This window comes from Alosa sapidissima, chromosome 13 (genome assembly GCF_018492685.1).
Source record: "Alosa sapidissima isolate fAloSap1 chromosome 13, fAloSap1.pri, whole genome shotgun sequence".
Taxonomy (NCBI): Eukaryota; Metazoa; Chordata; class Actinopteri; order Clupeiformes; family Clupeidae; genus Alosa; species Alosa sapidissima.
In genome coordinates, this window is record NC_055969.1 from 3,599,245 (window position 1) to 3,627,217 (window position 27,973).

Below are 27,973 nucleotides of genomic sequence, written 5' to 3' on the forward strand. Positions count from 1 at the left end.
TTTTGGGAAATTCTCTTCGACTGATGTGCCGTTACTTCTTGTTTTCCTCTAAAATGCACCGTGTCTCTCAGAGGCTATGCCTGCCTCCATCCCCCTATCCCCACTCCACATGAACCCAGCATCCTTCCTCCAGGCTACTCCTCCTCCTCCTCCTCCTCACATGGTGGAGTGGAAGGGAAGGGAGGTGCTCGTGCTCCTGTGGCTGTGGTCAGGGCAAGGCCGCTGTGAACACCTCCGGAGATGTTGATGCTATTCCAGGGGAGCACGTGGGCCTCGTGCTGGGGCCTCTGACTGCACTGAGTGCCTGTTAGCAGCTGGAGGTACCTGCGGGGCATTTCCTGGTCACTGTCTGTGTGCACCTGACATGGTGCTATGTTGTGCTTTATGCATGTGTTTTGCCACATTGGGTACACAACAAGACTGAGGTGGGATATTCTAATTGAGTCTTTTTTGAGGGGCGTCATGGGCCTATGTCATGCACAGGCCAATGGGGACCCATGTCGGAGACCAACCCATGGTCATTTCCCATTATGATCTCTCCCACTCGTCTTCTGTCACTCTGTACTGTCTTATCCAAAGACAGGCTAGGAAATGGCAGGCAATGCAACCTTTCATCTGAACGAGATGCCTCACGGAGTAATTCAGATGAATAGGAACAGTGTGGGAAGTAAAGAGCAACGGTCTTCACACTAACGATTTTGATTAGCATTAAGTAGTAAAGGGCATCTGTTGTGTTGCCTTCTGCTGCTGTCTGGCCATGTAGGCGTTAGGAGTGTACATTGGTAGGTAAACATCAGCATGTCCTAGTGTACATTCATGTTTGCAATGTCAATAGGGAATGCACTGGTGCAGCTCCAGGGGTTGAAGTCGGGGTTAACAATACTGAGGTCACACCAGGCTCAGTACCAAGACACACACACACACACACACACACACACACACACTTGCTAGGACTAGCAAAACCACTTACTCTATAACAGCATTTATGAGCATAAATAAATGTATGTATCATGTATGGCAGGGTGTACAAAGACTTCACTTATGCGACAGAGGAGCTGACCAGAGGTCAGTGGTGAGTGAAGGGTTAATTTGGCATTAGACGCTCGCAGCAGGGGTAAAACCCATCTGAGATGATTATATCTGCCCGGGTAATGCATTTCTGTGCCTGGCAGGCCAGCACGCTCTCCTCAGGTACAGAGGGGGCCTCTTGCCGGGTTAATGGAGGTTTGGAATTCATAAACATGCTTCTTGGCTCTTGTTTTTGTCTCCCATCTCTTCAAACTGTCCCTTTTAACTGCACAGGAATGAATGATGGAGATGGGTGGAATTAAATTAGCCAGGAGAAGAAAAAAAAAGAAAAGGAAAAAATGTTGGATGATGGCTGCACTTTTCCTTTGTAGCGGGCGGATAGAGGGAACTCAGCACGGGGAGGGGGTGAGAAACAACCACGATGGAGAAAGAAAGAGAGAGAGAGAGAGAGGAGAGAAAGAGAGAGCAGCAGAAGGAGAAGAATACAGCAGTGCTGCATTGATTGCCATGACTCAGATTGTCCTTGAGAGAATGGGTCACTGCAAAAAATAAAAGATGTATCTGAAGTGGAACCACCTGGTCCAAATGTCCACTCCCCCAACCACCCTGCCCTGCGACTGCCCAGCGCCATCCTCTCATAACCTAATAAAGACATAAACAACTAGCGCCGTGATCGTGACAGGACCGACCTGTTGCGTGGCAGCATAAGGACACTTAAAGGTCATCTAGTCGAGTCCCTTTCCGTCTGAGGGGCCATTATACTCCACCTGACCTCTCGGTTAATATCCCAACTTTGGATTTGCCATCAGCCCATCCACTGCATTAACAAGTGCATTTGGACAACCACATTTGAAGAGAGAGAGAGAGAGAGAGAGAGAGAGAGAGAGAGTGTTGTGCACAGCAAAGCGATCAACTCCCAGGAAATGATGTCACCAATGAGAAGTGCTGAAGTAACGCATGGGGGAGATAAGCTGGGAATGCTGCTGCTGCTTTCTGTATTTATCAAGCAGACAAGGTTACATCTCAGGAGTTTGTTTGTTTTTCAAACTTGAAAACCAAGGTACCGGTATGTCTTTCTCTCAAAGGTGAGGGTCACCGTCCAAATCTCATTCATCATGTCTGGCCGCTTAAACATTGCCGGGAATCATAAATAAAACAGATATGAAATGAATGCAGGGGGAAGAAGGGAGGGCGACTAGAGAGGGTGATTGAAAAGTGCGATGGAGGAAGATGAAGGGAAAATTACAAAGTGAGTGAGGGAAAAGAGGAGAGAGGGAGAGAGCAGAGAGAGGGAAGGGGGAGAGAGAGAGGGACGGAGGGAGAGAGAGAGAGGGACGGGGTGCAGAAGGGGTCAAGCTGAGACTGTGGCTGTCTCTGTCCTTTGCGTCAGGACACATTACCTGCTTTCTAACGATGTGTTCAAAATTCATAACCATCACCAGGAGAGTGCTAAAGTAACAGCACACACACACACACGCGCATGTATACAAAAACACACACAGACACACACTCACACACACACACACACTCACACACACACACACTCACTCACACACACACACACTTGGGGCAGAAAATCAATAGACAAACACATACACTCAGGCGGCAACAACAACGAAAAAGAATTTGTGTGAAAGTGTATGTGCTGGGACAGCTGAGTGCACAGAGGCGTGCGCACACACACCACACACCACACACCACACACACACACACACACACACACACACACACACACAATCGTTCTCTCAGTACCTCCCTGTACTTGTATACCACAGGGAATGTCTGTTTTATCTCCATCCATCTCTATTTTTCATATCACAAACTCTCGCTCTCTCTCACACACACACACACATACAGACACACACACACACACACACTCTCTCTCTCTCTCACACACACACACACACCACCACCACCACTACTACCTTGGATGGTAGAAGCACACTCTATCTTAGTGGAAGCTTAGAGAAACATGCCCACACTCACGGACGGCTCGAGCAGCCCGTCTGTATCAGACGCATTGTTTATTCAGCGGAGTAGCCGCACTTTAATAGATGGCGCCCGCTCCCAAATCGGACGCAGGGATGCAGGGGAGCAGTTTAGAGAAGCCGCCCACCCCATCCATCACACTCAGACACGGCCCACTGATAAAGACCTTTCCGATTCTGGACAAGCCCGCGTCTACCCGCTGGACGCGGTCGGCATTAGGGGGGATGATTGATTGGTCGATCTGCGTCTGCCATACAGCACCGCTTAGGACGCACATTGGTTGCCGGGCAGCCATCGGTCTGATTTATGAGCATCACTGAAGATCCTGTATTTCTCTGAAAGCGCAATTTGACGAAGGAAAAAAAAGATAAACAATCTCACTGGTTACAGTAGGACATTCAGTTCAGGCCTTGCGTTACCCCTTTCCCCCACTAGAGGTCAGGCTCTTTCTTCTGTGCAGGTAGAAGAGGTTCTGTCTCTCTGATGCTCTTCAGGTTAATTGTGAGGCGGGGAGCTTATCTGCACTATTTTGGTGCTGGCGTGATGTTGGTTTTGGGCTTGTGAGCTTTTTCTTTTTTTTCCCCTCTCACATGACCTACAATGTCCTGGCGTGACCCATGTCATGCTCTTAGCAACCGAAGTGATACATCCTGGGCTCGCAATGTTTTTCTCCTCTGTGCTTGTTCTCCCTCCAACCTCATTTTCTCTCTCCCTCTCTCTCTCTCTCTCATTCCCCTTCTCTCTCCTGACTGAACTCATCTCTCTGCTCGCTCAGACAGGATAAAGTGTTCTATCTCTTATTTAAAAAAAAAAAAAAAAAACAGACTACAGAAAAATGTCCTCCTGTGCAGTGCAGTGTTAGTGCAGCGTGCTCTAGGGGGAAGGAAATGGCTGCGAGTGATTTTGCCGTGGCATTAAGGTGTGTTTGAGCCCCGAGATGAGTCTGTCTGACAGATAAGACCAGGCAGATAAGCAGCGCTGATGAAGTGCCGGTAAACAGCGCGATAAAATGGAGATGGCAGAGAAAAAGGCGTTTCAGCGCGATGATAAGTCATACGCGCCGATGATGAGAAATGATGTCTTCTTTTCGGTGTCTGTGTGAGTAGCAGGCAGTGATGTGGTACGTTTCCAGCTCAGGCCCTGGTGGTGTCATGCTGAGAATGTTCACTCGGCTGGAAGCTAAAACATGTCTGGGCCCAGAGTACAAGTTAGGGGTGTAAATGGGTACCAAATTGAAATGCTTTTACGATACAGACAGCGTAAAATGAAAAATTACAACAAAATGAATAAACGAGTATTTCAGACTTAAAAGTTGTCCTTTCCACTTGACCTCTTCTAAAAGAAAAAAAAATGGCACACCGTGTGTTCTTCTGCAAAGCACAGCCACTAACTCATACAAAATCATTTTAAACCTCGGACACAATGCATTCGGTGGCTGCCTGATGACGAAAGCCTGCCACATTGCGCAGGGCTACATCTGGTGAATGACACATCTTGCCACTGGTTTGTTATGCTGAGTCATAGACACTGAGGACTGTTGGCCATAACAAGCACTCAAGCACACTACTTGTTATGCGGAGGGTATACCCAAATGGCAGAACATATGGCTCACACACCGTCAAGGTCATGACTTTAGTTCCCCGTAAGGTGAACGTTCCATGAAAATGTATGCATGTGCTGCTCTCTAAGTATTTTTTAGATAAACATGTATGCTAAAGCATTATTGAATGCACACACAAAATGCCTCATTGTGAATTCTATTAATCCTAATTAGGCAAGCAGCAGGCTGCATAAGGACAGTGGAATGAAATGTTATGTATGGAACTGTATTTATGTACTTAGGTTATATAAATGTACATAGGTTATATTAAGGTTGAACTTAAATAAATGCATTATACAAATGTACGTAGATGACATTATCATCTGCAACCATGCCAGCGAATGGTCCTAAATGTCATGTTAACGGATAATGGTGAGTAGGGGGTGAGTCCTCCCTCAGCCCTGGGAATCTGGGACAAGCATGGGTGACTAAGATGACCCTGAAGAGTGTTTAGGTCTCTGCTCCCCCCCCCCCCCCCCTCCGCGCATTAAGGGGGCGTCTAGTTTAAACTGCCACCACGCCTTTGTTTCACAACATGTACAAATGCAAGAGGTGCTGCGTCATCGCCACGGAGACAGACGCAGGGTTCACATTTTTTGGTGAATTATTCAAGGCACTGGTTTCAGCAGAGCTTCAATTATACATGTGCAAAGGGTTGCTAATTCCTTTGCTGGGCTTTACTCCCATCCCTACGCTGATGCTAATCTATTCTTCGCTGCCTTTACAAACATCTCATTTGCCTTTTTCTTTTTTCTTCATCTCCTCCCTTCTTTCCCTTCACTCCTCCATCTGTTGGTTCTTTCTACCTCTTCACCATTCATTTTACTTCATTCTATTTCTATGTATCCTTTCTTCTCTCCTCCTCCCTTTTATTCTGACCCTGGTGATGACCCTGATGTCCTACTGTCTTCCCTCCTCCCTGCTGTCACCCCCCCCCCCCTCCTCTGCCTAGCCCCCCCCCCCAAGACCTTATCCTTTCTTTCTGACCCCACCTCCATGGACCTCCATCCTTTCTCTCTTCCCATCATCTCTCTCTCTCTCTCTATCCCCCACATACTCTCTTTCTCTCTCTCTATCTTTGCAGCTGTGCCTTCTCTTTTTTTAATTAAACAGCGAGGCACGCGTACAGACCCCCCCACCCCCCAAACACACACACCCCCACACCACGGACGTGCGTGCACACACACACACACACAAACACGTTCCATCTTAGCCTTGCCTTTGTGCTAATGATGATACACTCTGTCTTGCTCTGAAATATGGAGACAGTGATGGAGGATGAGAGGGGGAGAGAGAGCCATAGAGGAGAGAAGAGAGAGAGAGAGAGAGAGAGAGAAAGGGAGAGAGAAAGGGAAAGAGAGAACAAAAGAGAGAGAGAGAGAAAAAGAGACAAGAAATATTGAAGAGGGCAACCTCCTGTTTGTTCACTCCCGCTTAGTCTATGCTTGCACTGTTTTCCTTTCTCTCCCTCTCTCCCTCTATCACTCTCTCTCCCTCCCAATCTCTCAAACACACAGAAGCACGCACACGAGCAGTCACACACACACACACACACGCACACACACACACACACACACAGAGTCACAGTTCTCAGACTCGGGAGTTGGCGGTTTGAAGAGGAGGTTGAGAGAGAGGACAGATGGGCTCCACACACACACCGGAACAGAACGAAGAGCTTGCTGAGCATCAGTGAGAAAGAGAGAAAAAGCCAGGGAGAGAGAGAGCGAGCGAGAGAGACAGAGTGTGTGAGAGAGAGAAAGCAAGCATGGGAGGTGAGAGAGAGAGGAGAAGGAATAAAAGAGGGAAGAGAAAGGAAGAGAAGAAGCAGCGAGCGCGTGAGTGAACGAGCAATTGAGTGAGAGAGAGCGCGCGTGTGTGTGTGCATGTGTGTGTGTGAGTGAGCGAGCGAGCGATTGAGTCGTGGAGGATTTGAATAGCTCAGGTCGCGTGCACTGTCTTGGAGGAGCCACATCAAAACAAGCCCCTGAATTGAACGCCTGCAGTCCGGTCGGAGTCGCCGCGGCCAGGGGAGCGCAGAAGCCAAGCTTCACATGAAGGATTACTGCCCGCGGAAGCACCAGCCTCAGAGAACTTTCTGGTGAGTGCCAAACACTTTCTCCCCTCTCAATCACCACCGTTTCATCTACCAAGTGATCGTTTTATTTCGTTTAACAGTTTATTTCATAGATCGTGCTAGTATGCTTTGTTTATGTGGTCGTGGTCGTTACTGACAGTCCTTGTTAGTCCAGCTCTTTATTTCACCCAAGAGTCGCTGGCCGGGGTGAACTGATCGCAGATCAGCTATTTATTTGTTCGAGCTCTTTGTCATTCTCCTCCTGCTCTCAGTAAAGCAAGCTGTGTGTGTGCGTGCATTTTTTTCCCCTTTCACCCAAAATGATGAGATGGCGTAAATCAGAGAAGAGATGAAGCAGTCCTGCAAAGAGAGTTTAAAGCTGCTACATAAGCTTACTCTCTCACTCACTCACACATACAGAACACACACACACACACACACACACAGACTCTCTCTCTCACACACACACACACACTCTGAGTTTAATACGATAATGCAGTGAAGCAGAGTTGTGATTGCGAGAGCTGAGAGTTGAGTGAACAGTGATGCTTTCAGCAGGATTTGCACGTGGACAGCAGACAGGCACATCCCAGATCTCAGCCCCACCATACATCTGCCTGCTTGGGATATGCGTGTACATGACAGTCCGAGCAAGTGAGTGTTTCTGTGTGTGAACGTAATTTTATGCCAGAGTATGCATTTTATATATATAAAAAAAGCTTGATTACTGTGTTCATGATTAATGATGTATATTTACATCACATTTCATTGTACAGCAGACACGTTCACCTAGCGCATTTGTGTGGTATTCTACAACAGCACACTGGATCAGCTTGTGTTCTCTGTGTTAACATCATGCTTTACCAGTTGAGCGACAAGAACCTGTGTATAGGTCTGGCACAATGTATTTGTGAACATGCCTCTCACTTTGTGTGTGTGTGTGTGAAAGGTTGCGTGTGTGTGTGTGTGTGTGTGTGTGTGTGTGTGTGTGTGTGTGTGTGTGTGTGTGTGTGTGTGCGTAAGAGTACTTGCATGTCACCATGTGTGGCTCCAAAGAGTGGAAAACGGTGAATCATGGCTGAGGTCATCTCTGCCACCGGTGCAAGGGAGGAGAGTAGAGGACACAGCATGGTTGAAAGAACTAATCACATAGTGGCCTTTCTGTGTGCGTGTGGTTGTATGTGTGTGTGTGTGAGTGTGTATGTGAGAGAGAAAGCCTGTAAATAGAACTGTAAGGCTGGTGGGGCTTCATTGCAGTCTGTGTGTGTGTCTTTGTGAGCATGTGTCTGTGAGTGTGTGTGGGCATGTATGTGGTGTTGGTGTTAGCTTTGTGTGTATGTGGGTGTGTGAGTGTGTATATGTGTGTCTGTGAGTGTGTGTAGGCATGTATGTGGTGTTGGTGTTAGCTTTGTGTGTATGTGGGTGTGTGAGTGTGTATATGTGTGTCTGTGAGCGTGTGTGGGCATGTATGTGGTGTTGGTGTTAGCTTTGTGTGTATGTGGGTGTGTGAGTGTCTGGGGGGTGGCGGACTGAAGGTGTGTAGAAGGGGGCAGAGGAGTATCCTGAGGAAATGATTCCATGTGTATATGCTGGTGTGCATCATGTGTTTCAATATGTTTGGTGCATGTGTCTGTGAAGCTGATAGGAGGCATCTAAGCATATCCCAAGGCAGCAAATTGTAATGGACTTTACATACTATATATATATATATATATATATATATATATATATATATATATATATATATATATATATAGATAGATAGATAGATAGATATATCTTTACATACTATATATGTGTGTATATATATATATATATATATATATATATATATATATATATATATATTTACCTATGTATAAGTGTGTGTGTGTTAGTGTGTGACTGCTTGTATATGGCTGTTCATTAGTGTGTGTGTGTGTGTGTGTGTATGTGTTGATGACTGGTGGAAGGTGAATGGCCTGAGGGAGACAGGTGTAGGTGAGAGAGACATTATTTGAGAGTGTGCTCATGTGCATGCCTTGTGTGTATAACTATACTGCGCACATTTTTATTTGTTTGTGTGTACGTGTGTGTGTGTGTGTGTGTGTGTGTGTGTGTGTGTGTGTGTGTGTGTGTGTATTAAGTAACATAATGCAGTAAGTGTAACTGCTGGTACACCAGAGATTGGTCCTCACGCATGGCTAAATACAGGATCCAGAAAAACACTCATACACACGACATACACATTCACACACCCAGTCAGAATGACTAGCCTTTCTGTGCACGATATGTCCCTCTCGCGTTCCTAGGCTGTATTCATATTTCAATTTCTCCATTCTTCACTCCCTATGTCTTCGCCTCGTTCCTCCTTCATCATCTCTATTGCTGCAGCATGTAGAGAGCTTCCGCGGGCCTCCGGCCAGAAATGTAACCTTGCCTTGTGCCTTCTCCCTCACTATCCCTGAGTATCATCTGCCTTTCTGTCACTCACCCTCTCTCTCTCTCTCTCTCTCTCACACACACACACTTTCTCATGTCTCCATTGTTCTTCAAAACCTGGGAGACGATAATTCTTCTCCCTCCATCTCTCTATCTGTCAAATCCCCCTCTCTTTTCTCCCATCATTCTCTCTCTCTCTCTCTCCATCCCTTCCTCATGTGCCCTCTCCCCCCTTCCTCTCCCCGTCTGCCCAACTGCACTCTTCCTCCTCATGTAGGGGTCAGCCTGTGATTGGCTGTCTGTGTCTGTAGTGAGCGCAGGTGTCCTCTCTCTGAGCTGCTGGCCCTAAATGAGCAACCGCATTGCTGATGCTTGCACTTGCACACACACACACACACACGCACACACACACACACTTGCACGCATACACACTCGCATGCATACGCGCACACACACTCACCACAGTTTGTGCTACTGGAGGACGTGACGAGACTAACACTAGGCGCTCTCTCTCCCACAGCCTGCGACCTCAGGCAACCTCAGCGACCTTTGAACCCCACTTCCCCCTGTCGGCAGGTGGCAGGCCATTTATTTATTTATCCGATGGCAAATACATTTACATTTAAATAACCAGTCCCTGCGTGTCTACACACACTGATAAATACAAGTACACAAATAGCGGTATGAGCCCACAGTACAGTACACATACACTCACTTGTACGGTGCAGATGCGCTCCCACACACATACGTCCAAGAATTTCATTTCTAAGTTCATATTTCATATCAGTTATGCTTCAGTCCAAAATCTAACTAGAGGCTAGCAGAGGGAAAAAAGACTCAGGATATACTACACAGACAAAAATATGATCTCAAATTCAATAACAGAGATGGGAAAATCAAAACTGACAGTATGTGTGTGTGTGTGTGTATATAAGTGAGTGTGTGCTGGTGTGCTCTTGGTAAATACGTGTGTGTCCACGTGTGCATGTGAGCATGTACCTGCATAAATAAGAGTGTACACACCTCTGCGCTTGTGTGGGTCTCCTGTGTGTGAGCCTTGTGAGTGTGAACTGCGTGTGCATGTGTGTGTGTGAACTGCGTGTGCATGTGTGTGTGTGTGTGCATGTGTAATGACAGCAGTAACGTGACAAATGGCAGAGAGGGAGAAAAAAAACACTCTCATTCAGAGGCAATCCATCACATTGCCCTTCCCTGAGTGATGGGGCCAAACTGAAGCGGTCACATTAAGCCACTCTTTTGTCTCATAATTAGACATCCACTGCCGTGGCTGTTCGCGTCATGCTGCCTGTGTGACCGTGCATTCGGACTGTCCCCCCACCTCCAGCTCACCTCCAAGACACCCGACCCCCCCCCCCACTCCACGCTCAACTTGAAAAAAAGAAATCTGGGCAATTTCAAATCATTATTTAATGACCAGGCGCCTGCCGTTACGCTCATGTGCATCTCCTAATAAAATCCCCATCAGGGCTAATGCCCTCCCATTTCAAAACGGACTGCCAACATTTACGCAAGCTAAAGAGTGGCTTAAGTGAGTGGAATGGTTTCTCTGTGTCTAGCACACTGACTGACACGTACACTCCTCAGCTAATGTAAGCAAACTAACAAAACCACACAAAACTACAACAACAAAAGGACAACAGAGACGTTGTGCGATGTGTGAACCAGAAACAGCGCTCCTGTTTGGAAGTTGACGTCTCTTTAACAAGGCGCCGTGCTGTGTCTGCAGTAGGATGCGGTCGGTGGAACACGTGTTCACACATTCGTTTTTTTCCCTTCTCCTCGTCTTTTTGTATTCCCTCGTTGTGCCGTGCTGGCAGGTGTGACCCCTTTGCTAGAAATAGGCCAGTGTCCGTGGCATGTGTGCGAGCGAGAAAACGCCTCCTCAGATCCCTGGCTCGAGAGCAGACGTGTCTCTTAAAAAGATTCCCCTGGCGCTCTAGGCCAGCTTCGTTAGAAGAATATATATATAAAAAAACAAAAACAACTGAACTTTTGGGAGATCTTTTCAGAGGCAGATGTGTTCAGTGACCTGAGCAAGGGGGGGATGATGCCGTTTCCCGATCGGCGTCGGGGCACCTTCGCAAAATCCAATTTCCCAGCCCGCTTGTTTATCCTCTCATTGCTTAATGAACTGCATGCCTCCGAATGCCGAGTCTCTCTTGCGCTTGCAGCTCCGTCTCCTGTTTATAGTTAGAAACTAGTTCCTGAAGGAGAAGGTAACGTAGACTGAGTGAAGGAGAGAGAGAGAAAACCAAAACAGAAACATGGCTCTAATTAGGTAGAAAAACTTCTCATCCTCCTGTTTTTTGGAAAACAAGAAACATGACAAAGAGAAAGAACTTGCAAGTTTTGGAAAGCCTGCCCCGGCATGATAAAAAAACGAAAATAAAATGAATAAACCATGAAGCCTTCCTTGTCGGGTTGTGAGAGTTCAGTAACAGGTTATGACTGCACCTAGGAGCCCCCTGCAACTTCTTCCTCTGCTCAAATTTCACCCGCTGATTGGCACTGAGGTTTTATTGCTGAAACCTTGTTTACAGGAATACACAGACATCTATGGTGCTCAGTGAACCCGGATTAGCTCTAAAATAAAGGGATGGGGTGCGAATGTGTTTCAATTTATTTGGGATTAGTGTTCAGTGTTTCATTACTGGCCTGTGCAATGCTGTTTAACAAATGTTTTTTGTCAGGACTTTTACGGGCTTTTCCTAAATCGCGGAAGTAACGTTGACGCAGCGGTAGATAGTAGCAGATAGTAGCATCCATCAGGCAAGTGTTATTTAAATAAACTCCTGGTGTACCTACAAACTTTTCAATGCCTCGTTTATGAGTAAAGAACATAGTTGTACTACTGTAGAAGTTTCGTACCATTCAGGGCATTATTAGTGGGGTCATTTACGAGATACTAAGTTGGTTCCATTACACCTGCAGAAAGTTAGTTTCATTCGTTTCTGACAGCGCTACTCGACCAGGGTTCGACCAAGGGAAAACAGGTTCTGGGAGGGTGTTTGGCTCGGGGTCATGGTGCAAAGGACCCTAGGGTGAAATTACTCTGAACCATCGCTTTAAAGCACTTGTAGGCACTTTGGCTGCTTTAGCCGCTAGCCGGCTAACTCGTGTCAGACAGCACCGATTTTTTTCACGTTTTTTCCGACCGTCAGTATTCCGTGAACCTGACCAACTGAGCTCCGTGTTAAAATTGGCCGGAGTTCTCCTTTAATCCGGCGTATAGATTTCTCAATGGAGCGACTTCAGACTGAATTTCCCATCCTTAAATATTGTGGGCGGGGTAAATTCAGGCTGGCGTCCAAGCTACATTCAAACCACTCTAATCACTAAATATTTCCGGGTCATATCACTCTGGCAGGAACATTCCTAAGCAAAAAAGAGTTTATGAACGCAACCTACAGTATATGTGTGAGATTAGTCCCTGCCTCAAGGTGAATGGAAAACATGCTTTGCTTCTCAAACAGCTTGGCAAGCATTTTTTTTTACGTTTGAGCGTGACATCCTGAAAATGACATGGCTAAAACAAACGGCACAATCCTCTCTCTCATTGTCTTTCTCTCCCTTGGTTGTGTTTCTCTCGTTCTCTCCACATCGCTCTGTTTTTGTACATCCCCTGTGTGCTGCCGTTCCAGGTTTGTGTAGCTTTTTTGTGTGGTTAATTACTACCTTCACCCGGCCTGTTTTTTTTAGCATCTCAAAAAAAAGAAAAAACAGCACCGTCATGCTAATGTTCATGATTTCCCACTTCACTGAGCTCCAACCATGACATTTCCTCTAGTGCGTGGGGTGCTCCTCTCGCGCTCTCTCTCTCTCTCTGGCTCTCTTCCGCGCATCTCTCTCTCTCTCTATCTTTTTTGCTCACCCCCTCTTGCTTTCCGTCCCCATGTGTCTCTCGTTCTTCCTCTAAATATATTCGCTTGCGTCTACCTTTCGTCCGGTCTGCCGCCGTCCCCCTCTCTACCCTTCTCTTCCTCCCACTCTCTCTCTCTCTCTCTCTCTCTCTGTATCTCTCTTCCTCTCTGTGCGTGCACACACAGTCCTGTCTGATGGAGTTAGCCATGCTTGGGCAATCCAATCTGACACGCTTTTATATAACAAGTCTATCTGAAGCGCCCTCCCTGTGCCATGCTATTCAAAGGTGCCTCCTTTGCATAAGAGCTCGTATTGCAGCATTACTGAATGAGTGTGACGCCGAATATTAGACGTTTTATGAATTGGCCCATCTGCCTGCCTTTGAAATTTAGATTCTCTCTCTCTCTTTCTCTCCCTCTCTTTTTTTTTTCTTCTGTCGTGTCTGCCGAAGCACTTCAGTGGAGGCCACACATTCACATCCGGGACCTCAGCAGCATCTAGGGAAAGAACAAGAAGGCCTGCTTGCTGCTTCTGGAAGCAAACAAGGAAACAGTTTTGTCGCACTCAATGTTTATAGTGCATAGTCAGAAATGAATAACACAATAATTATGAGTTCACAACAAGTGCAGCGTGAACAGCTTTGTTTTGGTAGACCGGTAGACACATGCAGCACACCAAGGACTCTACCAAGGACTGGCTTGCTCATTCTGAAGGTGTCACCACGACGTGTCACCACGACGTGTAACCCCGGGACTGTTCCATTTTTGAAAACCAGATGTGACGGCACCCTTGTTCCTTTCTATGTCTTCCTCTCTCTCTCACTTCCTCTCTCTTGCTTTCTTCTTCTCTCTCTCTCTGTCCCTCACACGCGTTTCACTGACAGGGAGGAACATTAGCCTTAAGTAAGACACACAACAGCATTTTCATGCAATTACGACGGGGAGGGGGGTGGGGGTGGGGTGTGTGACGTTTCACACACCACCCACGGGCTCTTTCATCCAGCGAAGCCTGGGGGGGGGGTTGCAGGGCGGTCGTGTGGAAGGGGTGGCTTTGGAGGCTGGGGGCGCATGGTAAATCTTTAATCGTAATAACTATGAGTTATGATCCCACTGACACGACTAAACCCCCACTCCCACCACACGAGTCCTGTTCCCTCTCCCACTAATAAAGCACAACATGGAAGTGCCACAGCATGCTTGAAGGGATGGGGGGAGGGGTGGCAGGGGGTTGGGGGTTATGGCCTGAAGCCACCCGAGTGTGTGTGAAGCATTAAGGAGGGCCAGATTCATTAAACTGTCACTGTAAATCTACATCTGGAGACAGCATGCTGAGAAAGAGAGAACGAGAAACAGAGAGAGAGAAATGGTGCAGATGACGGTGGAAGACAGGTGTGTATACAGGAAAGGTAAAAATGGTGAGAGTGCGTGTAATGAACAGTAATGACTGGGAAAACTAAAAGGTAAATGTGTCAGCAGTTTGTGTGTGTGGTGCTACATTTGTATGATTATGTGTGTCCGTGTATGAGTTGCTGTGCATGAGTGTGTTGGTCTGCATGTGTTGGTGTTTATGTGTGTTTAACATGCAGACGGCAGGCAAAAGACTGAGAGGAACTTTGCTAAATCTGGGATGGGGAGGGGAGGGGAGAAGGAGGCAGAGGAGGCGAAGAGAGATCGGAAGAGGATGAGTAGGAGGTAGAGGTGGCTGGAGCTTCTCAAGGTAAAGCTGCAGAATAAATACAAACCAACCTCTGAAGAAGCAGTCCCCGCCACACAGTCAGGAAACAACAGCGAAAGGACCTTGCCCATGTTAGCAGGCTCCAGCTAAGGGCCCAACGGGGAAGGAGAGGGTGCAGGGAGAGGCAGAGAGAGGCAAGCACACTGCGCCACGGAGCCTCTGCAAGCCAAGAAGTTTGTTAAGCTGAAAGAAGCTTGGCCTTAGGTAGGGAGGCAACGTGCTCACCGAGCCTGGCAGAGAGAGAGGAGAGAAGGAGAGGAGAAGCTTGGCAGTGGGCCTGAGCTTGAGCAAAGCTCTCTGCGAGACGAAAGGAACAGAGAGCATCTGCTAAAATTCTACAAGGAACCTGGGGCCCCCAAGATCTCTGGTGGCATATAAGGGCCCCGACGCCTCAAACCAGAGACGCGATACCTCCAATCTTTAGATACGTCATCACTTCAGATCTAAGATAGATCGTTTTACAGCTTTCAGCATCAAACAGGAGCGCTGCTAGACCTAGATTTTTTTAGCGGGTTTAGCCAATCTAAGAGTATAGTCTATCCCAACCTTCTAAATATATCAGCTTCATTTAATTAAATCGATCAGAATATCTGAAGCTATCAGTTGTCATTGTCAATTTTTGCAATTAGACGGTGCTGTAGTTATAGAAAAGGTGCCCTGTATGATAATTAGCTTAATGTAACAAATGTAACATAGTATGTTGCAGTTTTTTCAATGAAGGATAGCGCACATTTCAGCAAATCCATGCTCAATACCGATCTCGTTGAAACCAGCTTGTTTGTTAAACCAGTTGTGTGTGTACTGGCTGCATGATTGATGATGGGCCCTCCTAGTGATAACCATAAATGTCTACTGACTTCTGACATCCAATAAAAGCCTTTGGGTCTCAATAATACTGATTAGAATTGATATGGTTCCGGGCATAATCCAATGTAATGTAAGCACTATTGCAAAAGGTACTGCAAAAAACACAAATACTGTACTATTTAAAATATTTATGTTCACATTTCCACCTCTGGAAAGAGAAGTCCACTCACACTGCTCTGCTGCTGTGTCAAGAGTAACAACATGAAACAAAAACACACTTATGACGTCACAATACAGGCCGATAATTTATTTTATAATATTAAGGCATTTTGCTGATAGTAATTCACAGAAGGTTTTTTTCTCTTGTGATACTGACAAAAACATATTCTGCCAGACAATTAAATCAGAATCACAAATAAATCTGAATTTCAGCTTTTGAAAAACCTAATCAAAAGGAAACATTTGATGATGACAACGCAACTATGCAACAGGTTCAAAACAAGTACAGAGGTGTGCAAACTAATGAGGATAACACTGTGAGATGCTGAACACAACTAACTATGCAAGTACAAATGATGATATCAGAGAGACTCATAAAAGGCTGGGCAGAATGATTGAAAGCGTAATGCTCCCTGCACTCATAAATGTTTTACGGTTATTACCCCACAACTTTTTTTTGATGCTGCTAGACTCCTTGTTTTAAAAATCAATTCATACCATCAAATTTAGCTCTAAATCATCAACGCCCCATCCAAATAAAACTCAATTAGGCTTAATATAGTAAGCAGCGATGTGTTGTGCATACTGGGCACTGTCTCCCACTTGGCGGAGAAGCAGAGGGGGGTGGGCATTGGGTGCCTGGTCCTTCCTTCTATGGTGGGGCACGAAGGATAATGTGCTCAGATAGCCTGGGCATAATCGGAATCACAGATGAAGCCTTCTGCACAGGGCTGCAGACACACACACACACACACACACACACACACACACACCCCTCCGTACATACATAGCAAGTCGTACTCACACATAAACATAGACACACACACACACACACACAGGCACACAGAAAGCCCTCCATACATGCACACAAACAAACACATACACACTGACTCACACCCACAACCCCTTACACACACACACACACACACACACACACACACACACACACCGCCACAGAGCAGCAGCACCAGAGGACTTGGGCAGTCAGGTTGGATCAGATCAGTGGAGCACTGCAGGGGTGAGAAGGCTAGAGCGGAGGGAGGGAACGAGAGAGAGGGAAGGAAAGAGAGATAAATCCACCAACGCATCTGTGTGCCAGCCGGAGGTCCTCACTCCTGCCCAGGCCCCCATCCAGCGTCACAGCCATCATCGTTAATCCCAATAATAATCACACTTACCATAGGTGGACCCCATTAGGTATGGGCATTATGAGTTTGCCCCTGTGTGTGTGTGTGTGTGTGTGTGTTTGTTTGTGTTTGTGTGTGTGTGTGTGTGTGTGTGTGTTTGTGTGTGTGTGTGTGTGTGTGTGTGTTTGTTTGTGTGTGTGTGGGTGTGTGTTTGTTGTGTGTGTGTGTGTGTGTGTGTGTGTGTGTGTGTGTGTGTGTGTGTGTGTGTGTGTGTGAGAGTGTGACAGAGATGTCTCCTGAACAAGAAGGGGAAGCGAGAGGAAAAAATAAACGGAAACAAGTGAGGCAGCCCCCGCGGACTCATTTCCCAAAATAAGTGGAGAGCAGCGAGGCAGAGCTGACTGTGTCTCCTGCAGACACAAACACAAACACACACACACACACACACACACACACACACACACACACACACACACACACACACACACACAGAGTATGAGAGCCACACGTGTGTCTAGACCAGTGTTTCCCAAACTTTTTTCTCTTGTGGTACACTATTTACTATAAGAAAATCTAACGCCACAACACCATGATATTAAATATACAAATGTTACAAAATATTGATGACATATTAATTGCTGTTCATTACCCCCTTTGTCCAGTTCCTTTCTATGTCTTTCGGTTATACAGCATGGCAGTTATCAGTGAACAACATTTTGCTACTTCTGAATGCAATGTTGTTTTGCATTCCATTTTTGAGGTGTGATTGGGTGTTAGTTGCACACAAATATAACATTCCTTAATCAATGAAAATTATATCTAGATGGAAAAAAGTGCAAAACTGTATGCAGATTTAATAATCAGTAAGGTTACGTCAGGTAAGTCTTCTTATAAATTACAAAATTTTGTGAATGAATACTAATCATCATCACCAACAATAAAGACTTTACGTTTTTTTTCTCTGCAGCACACCTGCACAGTCTTCGTGACACACAGTTTGGGAAACACAGACACACACCAGACAAACACCGCCAATACACTCATGCACACAGACAGAGTAACGAAAAAATCGCTGATGTAGTCACCCACACATGACAAATACACACATTTGTACACGACCACACACACACCCACACTTTGTGCACAAATCACATAATCTCATCAACATCACAGAGGTTGGCAAGACATTATCGCAGCTTTTCTTACAAAAACTGATTAAGATGTTGCCAGTCATTCACCTGAGAGCACACAGCATAACTATAATGGGCATTTCTTAATAATAATGTGCTCCAAATAATCAGACATTCCTATAGAAGCTGCTCTAGCCAGTTGTTGTAACTCAATATTCCATGCGACGAACCATATAATGATATTAATTAGTGACATGTCGTGTATTATGTTTATTTCGGGTTATTAATAACTTAGCCTTTGTTTTGCTGTTTATTTAGTTTCTCTCTGGAGATTACTTATCACTGGTCTGCCCTCAATAATGAACTCATTAGGCACATGCATAGGCATCTAATAAACACCTTGCTGTTACGCAGGCACTTAGAAGTTATTAATTAGTTACTAATTAGAGTGGCTTGAAATGATGGGTTGCCATGCAGACTGATTATACACACTTGTCCTCACGATCTTATGAGAGGTGATATCCAGTGATGTATGTATTGTGGAGCACCGAATGGACTCTCAATGGACAATAATAAGCGGGTTATTTTTTCAGAGAATCACTGAGTTGATTGACGACCATTCTAATTAATAATATGTCATTAGCACGAACAGCCCACACGGTACGCATTCATGTTTTCCTCCCTGAAAACTTTAACATAATGCTTTGAGAGAAAGAACCATCATATCACAACTGCCTGAGAAAACCATCACTGTACACTCCCCCTGACATGGCAGTACAGTAAGCAATGCATCTTAGCGGCTATCTTTCCCTGCATCCTTTACTGTACTGAAGGTTGAAAGAATAGCGTAAAGGGCCCTGCCTTGTCAGGTTATTTCCTTTAATAATGAATGGGGGGGGGGGGGGGGGGGTTGTGGTGTTGGTGGTGGTGGGGGGTTGCAGTTAATTGTTCCACCACCTCATTCCTCTACGCATCTCCACAGATGCCCCCCTTGTCCTTTCCGGGCACCTTCCTCCTCTGCATGCGTCCGGCGCCATGAATGTTAATGAGCGCCATCTTCTTTTTTTTTTAAAGCAAAACAACCTAAAACAACTACTATGGAGCTCTCTAATTAAATGTTCCAGTTATGCAAATAATTCATCCGATTTAGGGCCTCATTAAATAATTGAGTTCTTGGTAGGGGGAACAACTTGAAGACATCCAGATAATTGAGGCCAGTGCTGGAGAACTGATGACGGGCCAATTAATTGTCTGTTAATTTCATTTGCTTTTATTATGTCCTCTCAGCTGCTGCTGCTGCTGCCTTGTGTGTTTTTGTACTTCATTCCCTCTGCTTGTAATCTGCAGTAATCTCAACAACGTTCTCGTCTTGGCTGCTCATTTTAGCGACTGTGTTTTCCCTTCGGCACTCAACCTGGGGCCAAGCTGACAAACAGGTTCATGCTAGCAGGTGTTCAGCAATATGGAAGAGCTGACAGATCGTGTTAGAGTGTGTCTGCAGGTATTAACGCGGGAGCGCGTGGAGCTTGGTGCTCATTTACATGGAACTAGAGGGATGGAGAGAGAAAAAAGAGAAAGAGACAGAGGGGGACAGTGCTATGTTGAGAGAAATAGCTGGACACTACTTGAACAGCAGTCTTTCAGATGAATCATTATAGAGTAGGCTACACCTCTGGGGGATTTGGAGGAATTTTGAAACATTACACAAACTACTAGCCACTTGTTATGCAGTGTTTTTAAAATAAATTTTGTCCAATGAAATATGTAAAAACTTTTGAATGAATCAACACTTTGATCATGACAACTTTGAATCAACACTTTGATCGTGACAACTCTTCCATGCCTACAAAACTAAACAGATGATTTATTCACAACAAACTAATATGCTGTCTTTTGGAAAAAAATAAACTAATTTTGTATTAACATGAAATGGCCCCATAATGTTTTCCATACATAAATTGGGCCCTTAACGTTTCCTAAATGGAATAACATAATCATTTTGGGCCCTAATTAAAATGTCAGGAAAAATAGTCAATGTGCAGTGTCCCGTGCATGAAGTATAGTCATAATATGGTGTGTGGGAGCACTGAGCTGTTCCACTGATGTTTGTGCTTAAAATCTTGCTCATGGTATTAATTAGCAAATAGATTTTGCATAGTTATTAAATTAGCTTTGGCTTTAAACTTGTCATGTACATTAGGGCACTCAGTGTTCAAAGTCTTTGAACAGCCAAAGTTGTCATTTATACTAGCATCAACTAGCTAGCAGATTACTTCCAGCTGTTGAATTCAACAAAAGAAATTTAGTTGTTTTCAGCAAGTAGTTTTTCTATATGTCTGCCTTACACCCATATCCTAACCCTTTTCAAAGTTAATGGGAGAAAGACTAATTGGGTATTTGACAAATTAGGCTCTTGTAGCTTAATGTTACTAATCAATAATTCAACAAGCCTATTAATTTCTACCCCACAACAGTCAGTTTTCAGCTATTCATGAAAACCATTTAGCTAATTTTTGTATGTGAATATTGAATGATCAGGAACAAAAATGGGCAAAGTAATGCTACATTAGCAAGTTGATGTTCATTCTGACACCAACAATGTTAATCAGCATTATTAATTATGAAAATTACAGAGTGCCAACTTGATTGCATGCATACTGATTTCTTTGGTTATAGCATTGTCTGTTTAGGATTAAGTACAGCAGTGGTTTGTTTAAACCTGAAGATAATTTTGCTGCATAATTGGAGCGAAGTCCTGCCACATCCATCATCATAATCATTCGTCTTATTATTCGTGTACAATTCCACTACTCTGACAAATCAGATTCAAAATGATTTTGAACATATAGAAAATTATTGAGCCGATGACCATTTTACACAGCATGTGTCTCACAGTTTCAATGAACACCAATGATTGCACCAGTGGAATTGTACCCTTTCAATGGACCCTGTATTCAAGGCAAATCAGGAACCTGCTAATTAACTCTGACACTAAGTGCTGACGAATCGCATCACTCTTGTTGTTTTGTGTTTAATTTCCCATAGCGATGGACGTGGCAGTGCAGTCAAAAGGGCTACTCATTGGCTGGTGCAAAAACAGGGTCCGTTTCTAGAACTCCATTAGTAGGAGGATGATGGGGTGGGCCTAACTTAATTGCTCTAATGAGAGTTTGAAGCAGAACTATTTGTTCCACCGGACTGAAATCGATGCAGGCTTGATTACAGAGATAAACCTGCTGCTGGCAAAGGCAATGTGTGCTTTGTGCTCTGTGAACTCCCTAATCAAAACTTGAATGTGTGTGTGTGTGTGTGTGTGTGTGTGTCTGTATGTGAGCTTTTACAGTAGCCTTTGCTTAACTTCTGTATTAGCATATAAGCCAAACATAAATTTAATGGTTAAGCTGTGTACATTTCTTCTTAGCCTGTGAGTAAGGACGTGTGTGCAGGCTATAGCAAATAATGGAAGGCCTGTCCTCCAACTACCTCTGTCCTTGTCGTGCTCTATTAAGCTGTAGTGTTATGCTGATGTTGTGACAGTCTAAAATGTATAACTGAGATCCTGATGCTCTGATGCTGATGTGCTACAGGTCATGAATTACCTAACCAAATGTGGCAGCTTGCTTGTAGATTGCTTTTAGAAACAGATTTGTGTACTGAAGGCCTTTGAGCCTCGGCGCACTAAAATTAAAAATAGACCCAGAAATAGGAAATGTCTTTTCAAAACTAATTTCCTATGTTTGCGTGTCCTGTGTTTTTACGTAGTTTTGCGATCGCAGTTGAGTTGTCAGCGGTATCCCTCTTAGCACTTGCTGATGCATTTCACTTATCTCCATGTTGTCACGCTAACCCACTGATTCAAATACTGACGCTCAACAGCAGCGCGCTAACCCAAGCGCTAGCATGTGTTGTCACACACAGCAGCCTGCTGTATTAGCCGCGCTGGGAGGCGGAATGCAGCGCTAGCCTGATCAGAGGGAGGCCAAATGCCCTGTGAAACGCGGCTGTGCGGTGGGCTGGGGGGAGCCAGGAGGTCCCTGTGGTGATCTGCTGCCATGCCGACGCCTCTGCGTGCCTGACGGCACTGCTTAATGACTGCCAAGTTAATTAGCCCTGTCAGTGTCTGCCCCCGCACCTGACTGTACCCACCGCCCGCAGACTGAAATGAGTTAAGCACCAGACGCGGTGGTGACATACCCCGCACTCGCACAGCACAGCTACACACAGACAAATACAAGCACATATAGGTCTACATAATACTCAAACCCCCCGAGTATTCTGCCACACCCATAATACACACAAACACACACACACACACACACACACACACACACACACACACAGAGCTAAGCCTCTGTTTCCTATAGTTTCCTCCTACTTGCGCTCTAGTGCTATCTACTTGCTAATCTGAAGGCATGCTCTTTAATTGCACCATGTGTTTAAATGTCACAGATGCACAAAGCGCTCAGTGCCATTGCTGGCTGAGGTCACTCTATCTTCTTGGTGAAAATAATGACAGCAGTCTGTTGACCAGTCTATGTGTGTGCGTACGTGTGAGATTGTTGTGTCATTTGGTTCCGAAAACAAGATTTGTAGATTTGTCTACAAGTTTTGTTATCCATTAATGGACTCGGAAATCAATGACCCATCGATTATTTACAGTCACGCCATTCCATGCAAAAAAAAAAAAAGATTGATGAACTCATCCTACTGCTGTTTCTTTTTCTCTCTGTAGGTGTTCCAGCATTCTGAGCATTCTGGGCAGAGGAGGGTGAGGTGAAAACCTGGGCAGAGAAAAGCGGAAGAGGCCAAAGAGAGAAGAAAGAAGGGGCACTTAGAGAGAGGCACCATCATGGAGAGTGCTGAAGTCCAGTCCTGGCTGTCTACTGTCAGAGGGAAGGAGAACACGGAGGGGGTCAGGGGTGGAAAGTAGGACAAGCCAGGTGTAACACACCAGCTTGCCGTTACCCATAACCCCCTCCTACTAAAAGCGTCTCTCTCCTGCCTGTGATATATTTAGGAGCAATGTGCTAAGTGCACTCATCACACCTCTTCGTGATAGTCCAAACTCCATAAAGATTTCATTTTTTTCTCCTTTTCTTTTCCCTCAACACACTCTCTCTCTATTTCTTTTGTCAAGGGATTATGTGGAACATAAGAGTCATAAAACAGCCCAGTGAGTGGCTCTCATCTCCTGGTTTTCTTTGCTGAGCTGAAATGCTCTCTGCAAGTCCAACTGCATGGAGGACATGACGTGTGTGGGAGCACGTGTGTGTATGTATGCGTGCGAGCGTGTGTTTGAGAGGCCGTGACCACTGTTGAGCTGCACCGTGACGTTCCCTGCTTCTTCGGTTGACTCATGGGACAAAAGCTCAGGATGTGTCATATCCCACACAGCCCCAGAACTGCCCTGAAGTTGGCCATCCATCACAGTGCTCTGCTTTGATTCGATTACTGTGGACATACTGAGACACAAACTCACACACTGACGCACACGCACCACTGAGTACACACACGTCCAGTCATGTGACCAAAGCACAGGACCAGTCACACAGACTGCTGAGAGCGACTGGTCATCTTCAATGTGGTGTCAAGCCTCCACACTGTCACCATAGCAACCGTCAGTTATACAAAAAAGCGGTCACGCCGAATTTCTGTGCGTATGTGATGGTACTGGAATTTTTTGTATATTATGTATGCAGGCTTGATGTTTTTCGGTGTCATTGTAGTAATAACGTGAGCGCACAAACATTCTGACTCACTTCCTGCCCTAGGTTCTGGGCTCTCTGGTCAAGAGACTGCTTGTCAGAGTGGAGGGTCCAGGGAGCCCGCTGGCGTCATGGTGAGCAAGGAGCCAAACTGCCTGCCCACCACCAACAGCCACAGCAACGGCAATCCGGAGAAATCCGCCACCATGACCGTGCGCTCTGTCCTGCTCAACCGCAACTCGCCGGACATCGAGAGCCGCCTCAAGCGACGTCGGAACCGCACCCAGCAGGTCCGCTTTAAGGACCTGGACGATGGGGAGGTGCCGGAGACTAAGCCTGAGAGACGCAGTCCTCACCCCGGCCGTAAGAGCCCCACACACACCCCTGCGTCCAGCTGGCGGGATGAGGTGGCCAACGGGCCGTCGCTTGTGGGGTCAGTGCGGGGGGATATGGAGAGCACCATCGGTGCCGTGGAGGAGTTCCTGAAGAGGGCGCCCCGCCACCCTCTGACCCCTGGCCCGACACGGCGCAGCTGGGCCCCGCCGAGGCCCTGCTCGCTCACACTGCCCCTGCCCCGCCAGCCCTGCATGAGCACAGCCATCCAGACCTCCCCAAGTCTGCAGAAGCCTCACAGCCTGCCCCGCAGCCAGAGCCTCGGGAGCTCTATCAGGGCCGGCTGGGACGAGGACGAGGAGGAAGATCTGCTGATCGGCATCGTCACTCCCATGTCCTCCTCCAAGGAAGTGGGCCGTGCTGCTGCTGAGTTGGAGACTGCTGGCTCTGCTCCACGACGCACGCAGGCCAATAAGCCTCACTGTCTGTGCTCAGGTGAGGATTCTGCTGCCCCCTCTGACCTGGGGGAGCGGCCCTGCTCTTGCCCCACAGTTGCTCCAAAGTCAATACCCGGTAGGTACAGGGGCAGGAGGAGGCGCATCACCCGGACAGCGAGTGATCCTGGACGGGCCGAATCGCCAGCTGTGTCCCCCGCTCGAGCTGCATCTCCCAGTGACCGACCAACAAGTGTCGAGTCACCCAGTAGTTCTCCTCCCCAAAAATCCCCACTTAAGAGCTCCCCAACCCAAACTGACATGTCTGTTTCTGCCTCCCATGAAAATGCTACTTCCTGTGTCCAAACAACAGCTAATTCCTGTGACCAGGTCACAGCAGCCTGCACCCCTCAAGAAACTGTGCCCACATGCATTGCTCCAACTACCCCACCTTCACATAATAGACCAGTTCCAAGCATGCCCAACTGTGTGCCCTCACCACAGAGCTCTCCATCATCTAAAGCTGTGCTTCCACTCAACAATGATTCAGCTGATTTGTCTACTTCCCCCGTCCAATCCACTTTCATGACTCCGGCTCAAAAAATCAGTTCAGCAGCTGAAACTTTGCCACATTGCACCAATCTGACACAATCTGTGCCAGCTTGCAAGACTCCAAAACAACCTGTGCCATCTTGTCAGACTCCCACGCAGACTCTGAAAGTTAAGACACCTACACAAACTGTGCCATCTTCCATCCCCGCTGCTAAATCTGTGCCAACCCCTCAAAACAATATAGAAATTACACCACCCTCAGTTGCCCTTACACAATCCTTGCCAACTTGCGCGACTCCTAGACAAACCATTGCGTCTTGTGAAACTCTCACGCAATCTGTGAAAGCTAAGACCCCTAAACAAACTGTGCCATCTGCCATTATTGCTACGACACCTATGCCAACAAGCCAAAATCCTATGGAGACAATGCCACTTTTAATCACCTCCACACAAACTTTGCTAAATGCAAATACTTCTGTAAAGCCTGCACCAGACTGCACAACATCACAACACACTACACTTTGCAAATCTCCCACACAGCCTATGCCTGTTTCTAAGACTCCATCCAAGCCTGTGTCAGTTTGTGAAACTCCTGAGCCAATCTGCAAGACCCCAACAAAAGCAGAACCAGCACCATCTCAGACTTTAGCACAGACTATACCACGTTCTAAGACCCCTACACAAATGGAACCATCTTGTAAAACTCCTGTACAGTTTGTGCCAGATTGTATAACTCCTTCACAACCAACACAACGTATTCCAGTTTGTATGACCCCAACACAATCTTGTAAAACTACACCTTCCTTGTCAGATTGTACATCTCCCACACAACCTACAATGTACAAGACCCCAATACATATTACACCTACCACACCTAAGTCTCCTACCAACTCTTTGTCAATTTCTAAGACTCAACCTGTGCTGGATTGTACAACTTACACAGAAATGGCAGGGCCTTGCAACACCTCTGATAATACAGGGCCATCATATCCAGCTGCTGCACAGGTAATGTTGCCCTGTAATGCCATTACACAGATGCCTCCATGCATTTCTGAGAGAACCCAAGCACCATCTTGCCCATCAAACACACAGGCTGTGCCACACTATTTCAACACCACAAACAGTGTTCCACCATGTGTAGCCCCTGCCCAAATCGTGCCACCCTCTGCTCCTGCTACTAATACCATGCCAGCTTGCATCATCCCTGAATCTGCTGTGCCCCCTTATGTCACTCAACAAACAATCCAAGTTTGCACCTCCCCTTTTAAAATGATCCATCCTGGTATTATGCCCAACCAGACGTCATCCCCAAGTATTTGCGTGCGGCAGGTGTCCCTCTCCCAAACTGTGATCCCAGCTTCATCCCAGCCACCATGCCCTGCTGCCTACCTGCCCCATGCAGCACCCCCGTACAGCTCCTCCCCCAGAGCTAGCCCTGCTCCCTCTCAGGCCCCTCCTTACACTACTCAGGACAGAAAGCTCCCTCCCCCACCTCCACCCCCTCCTCCATACACACCCCGCAAGGAAGGAGCTACTGCCACAGGGCAGACTCGCCGCCAACCCACCCCAAAGGCCGCAAGCACTGAGAAGGAGAAGGCTAAGGAGAAACAGAAGTTGGGGAATGGTGTGCTGATGCGGCAACTGGCTGCAGGCGGACATATTTGTGGAAAGGCAGCAGGGGGCGCTGAAGGGGGGGTGGGAGTTGGGGTGCCATGTGTGCCCCCCAAAAACACTGCTCAGGCTGCCATCAAAGCTGCCACCATGGGCGCCCGCAGAGCTCTCTTCTGCTCTGAGGCTCAGGCCTGTGCCTCCCAGTGCCCACGACCTCGCACTCCCTGCGGGCAGCAGCAGCAGAGCTCATCTGCCCAAGCCGAGGGCCAGGCAGACACGCTCCGGCACGTACAAGAGCTGTTAGGGGGGCTCATGTCTGGTGCCAGGTGCAAACTGGACCTCACCCGGGCCAAGGAGAAACTTCTGGGCCCCAATGGCCCACTGTATGACATCAGCAGCCTGCAGTCGCAGCTCCACAGCCTGGAGGGAGTACTGGAGACTAGCCAGAACACCATCAAGGTACTGCTGGACGTCATCCAGGACCTGGAGAAGAAGGAGGCTGAGAGGGACGGGTGAGTGTCCGGCATTGCATGTGGCTGATGGCTAACAGCAGATATGTTAACATCACACGCTATACACACACTTTACAGAATGATGGGTGTCTATGTGGTTTGTGGTTGGAGAAGTATTGGTGTAAACCGATGAGAAAAGGCCAAACACTGAGCAATTAAAACGAGCTGATGCACCTGTGTGGTCACTGTTGACCGATCGATTTCCCTATCTTGGTTTATGTTCTTAAAGACTTACAGAAGTATGGCCCTGTTTACACTTGGTTATCAATATGCCTCTTAGGTGGTAGGATTTAAAAACCGGCTAAAAAGGTCATGATCCCACCCGATCAGCATTCCGGGTGGGCATAGGCAATGTCAGAGACTTCATTCTTTATATTTTAAGTTGGTGAAGCATCAGAATGAATTTTAAGCCGATATATTAAGATAAAATATGCATTTTAAGGTGCATTTTAAGATGCATTTTAAAACCAAGTGTTAACAGGGTCTAAGATGCTCAGAAGTTACAGGTGAGATTTGTGGTCCCTCACACAACAAAAGCTATACTGAAAGTCACCTTAAGATGTCTTTGCCTTGACAAAATTGAGTTTTACCCATTTCAAAATGGCCACTGAGGTAACACCAGAGTTGATTCCAACTTTCAAGATTGCCTACCAGCCAAGCACATGATTATATTAAGTCATCCGAATATCATTTTAAAGCTGTTCTTCCACAGCACATGCAACAATTTCACAGCAGAGGTCAGACTGCTAATCACATTAGCAATGATACAACAGAGAAGCATATTTGTTGGGCAGCAATATTCACAACATGAGCA

General features: G+C 46.5%; 1 protein-coding gene across 1 annotated transcript in view; it reads left to right on the top strand.

Annotated features, from left to right (window-relative positions):
- Positions 1-6,209: 6,209 nt before the first annotated feature.
- LOC121679617 (proteoglycan 4) overlaps positions 6,210-27,973 on the top strand; it is a 64,022-nt gene continuing 42,258 nt past the window's right edge. The window contains exons 1-2 of the mRNA XM_042058516.1: positions 6,210-6,716; positions 22,745-27,159. Coding sequence (XP_041914450.1) covers positions 23,849-27,159 — 3,311 coding nt within the window. The 5' untranslated portion in view covers positions 6,210-6,716; positions 22,745-23,848. The remainder of the gene's footprint in view (positions 6,717-22,744; positions 27,160-27,973) is intronic.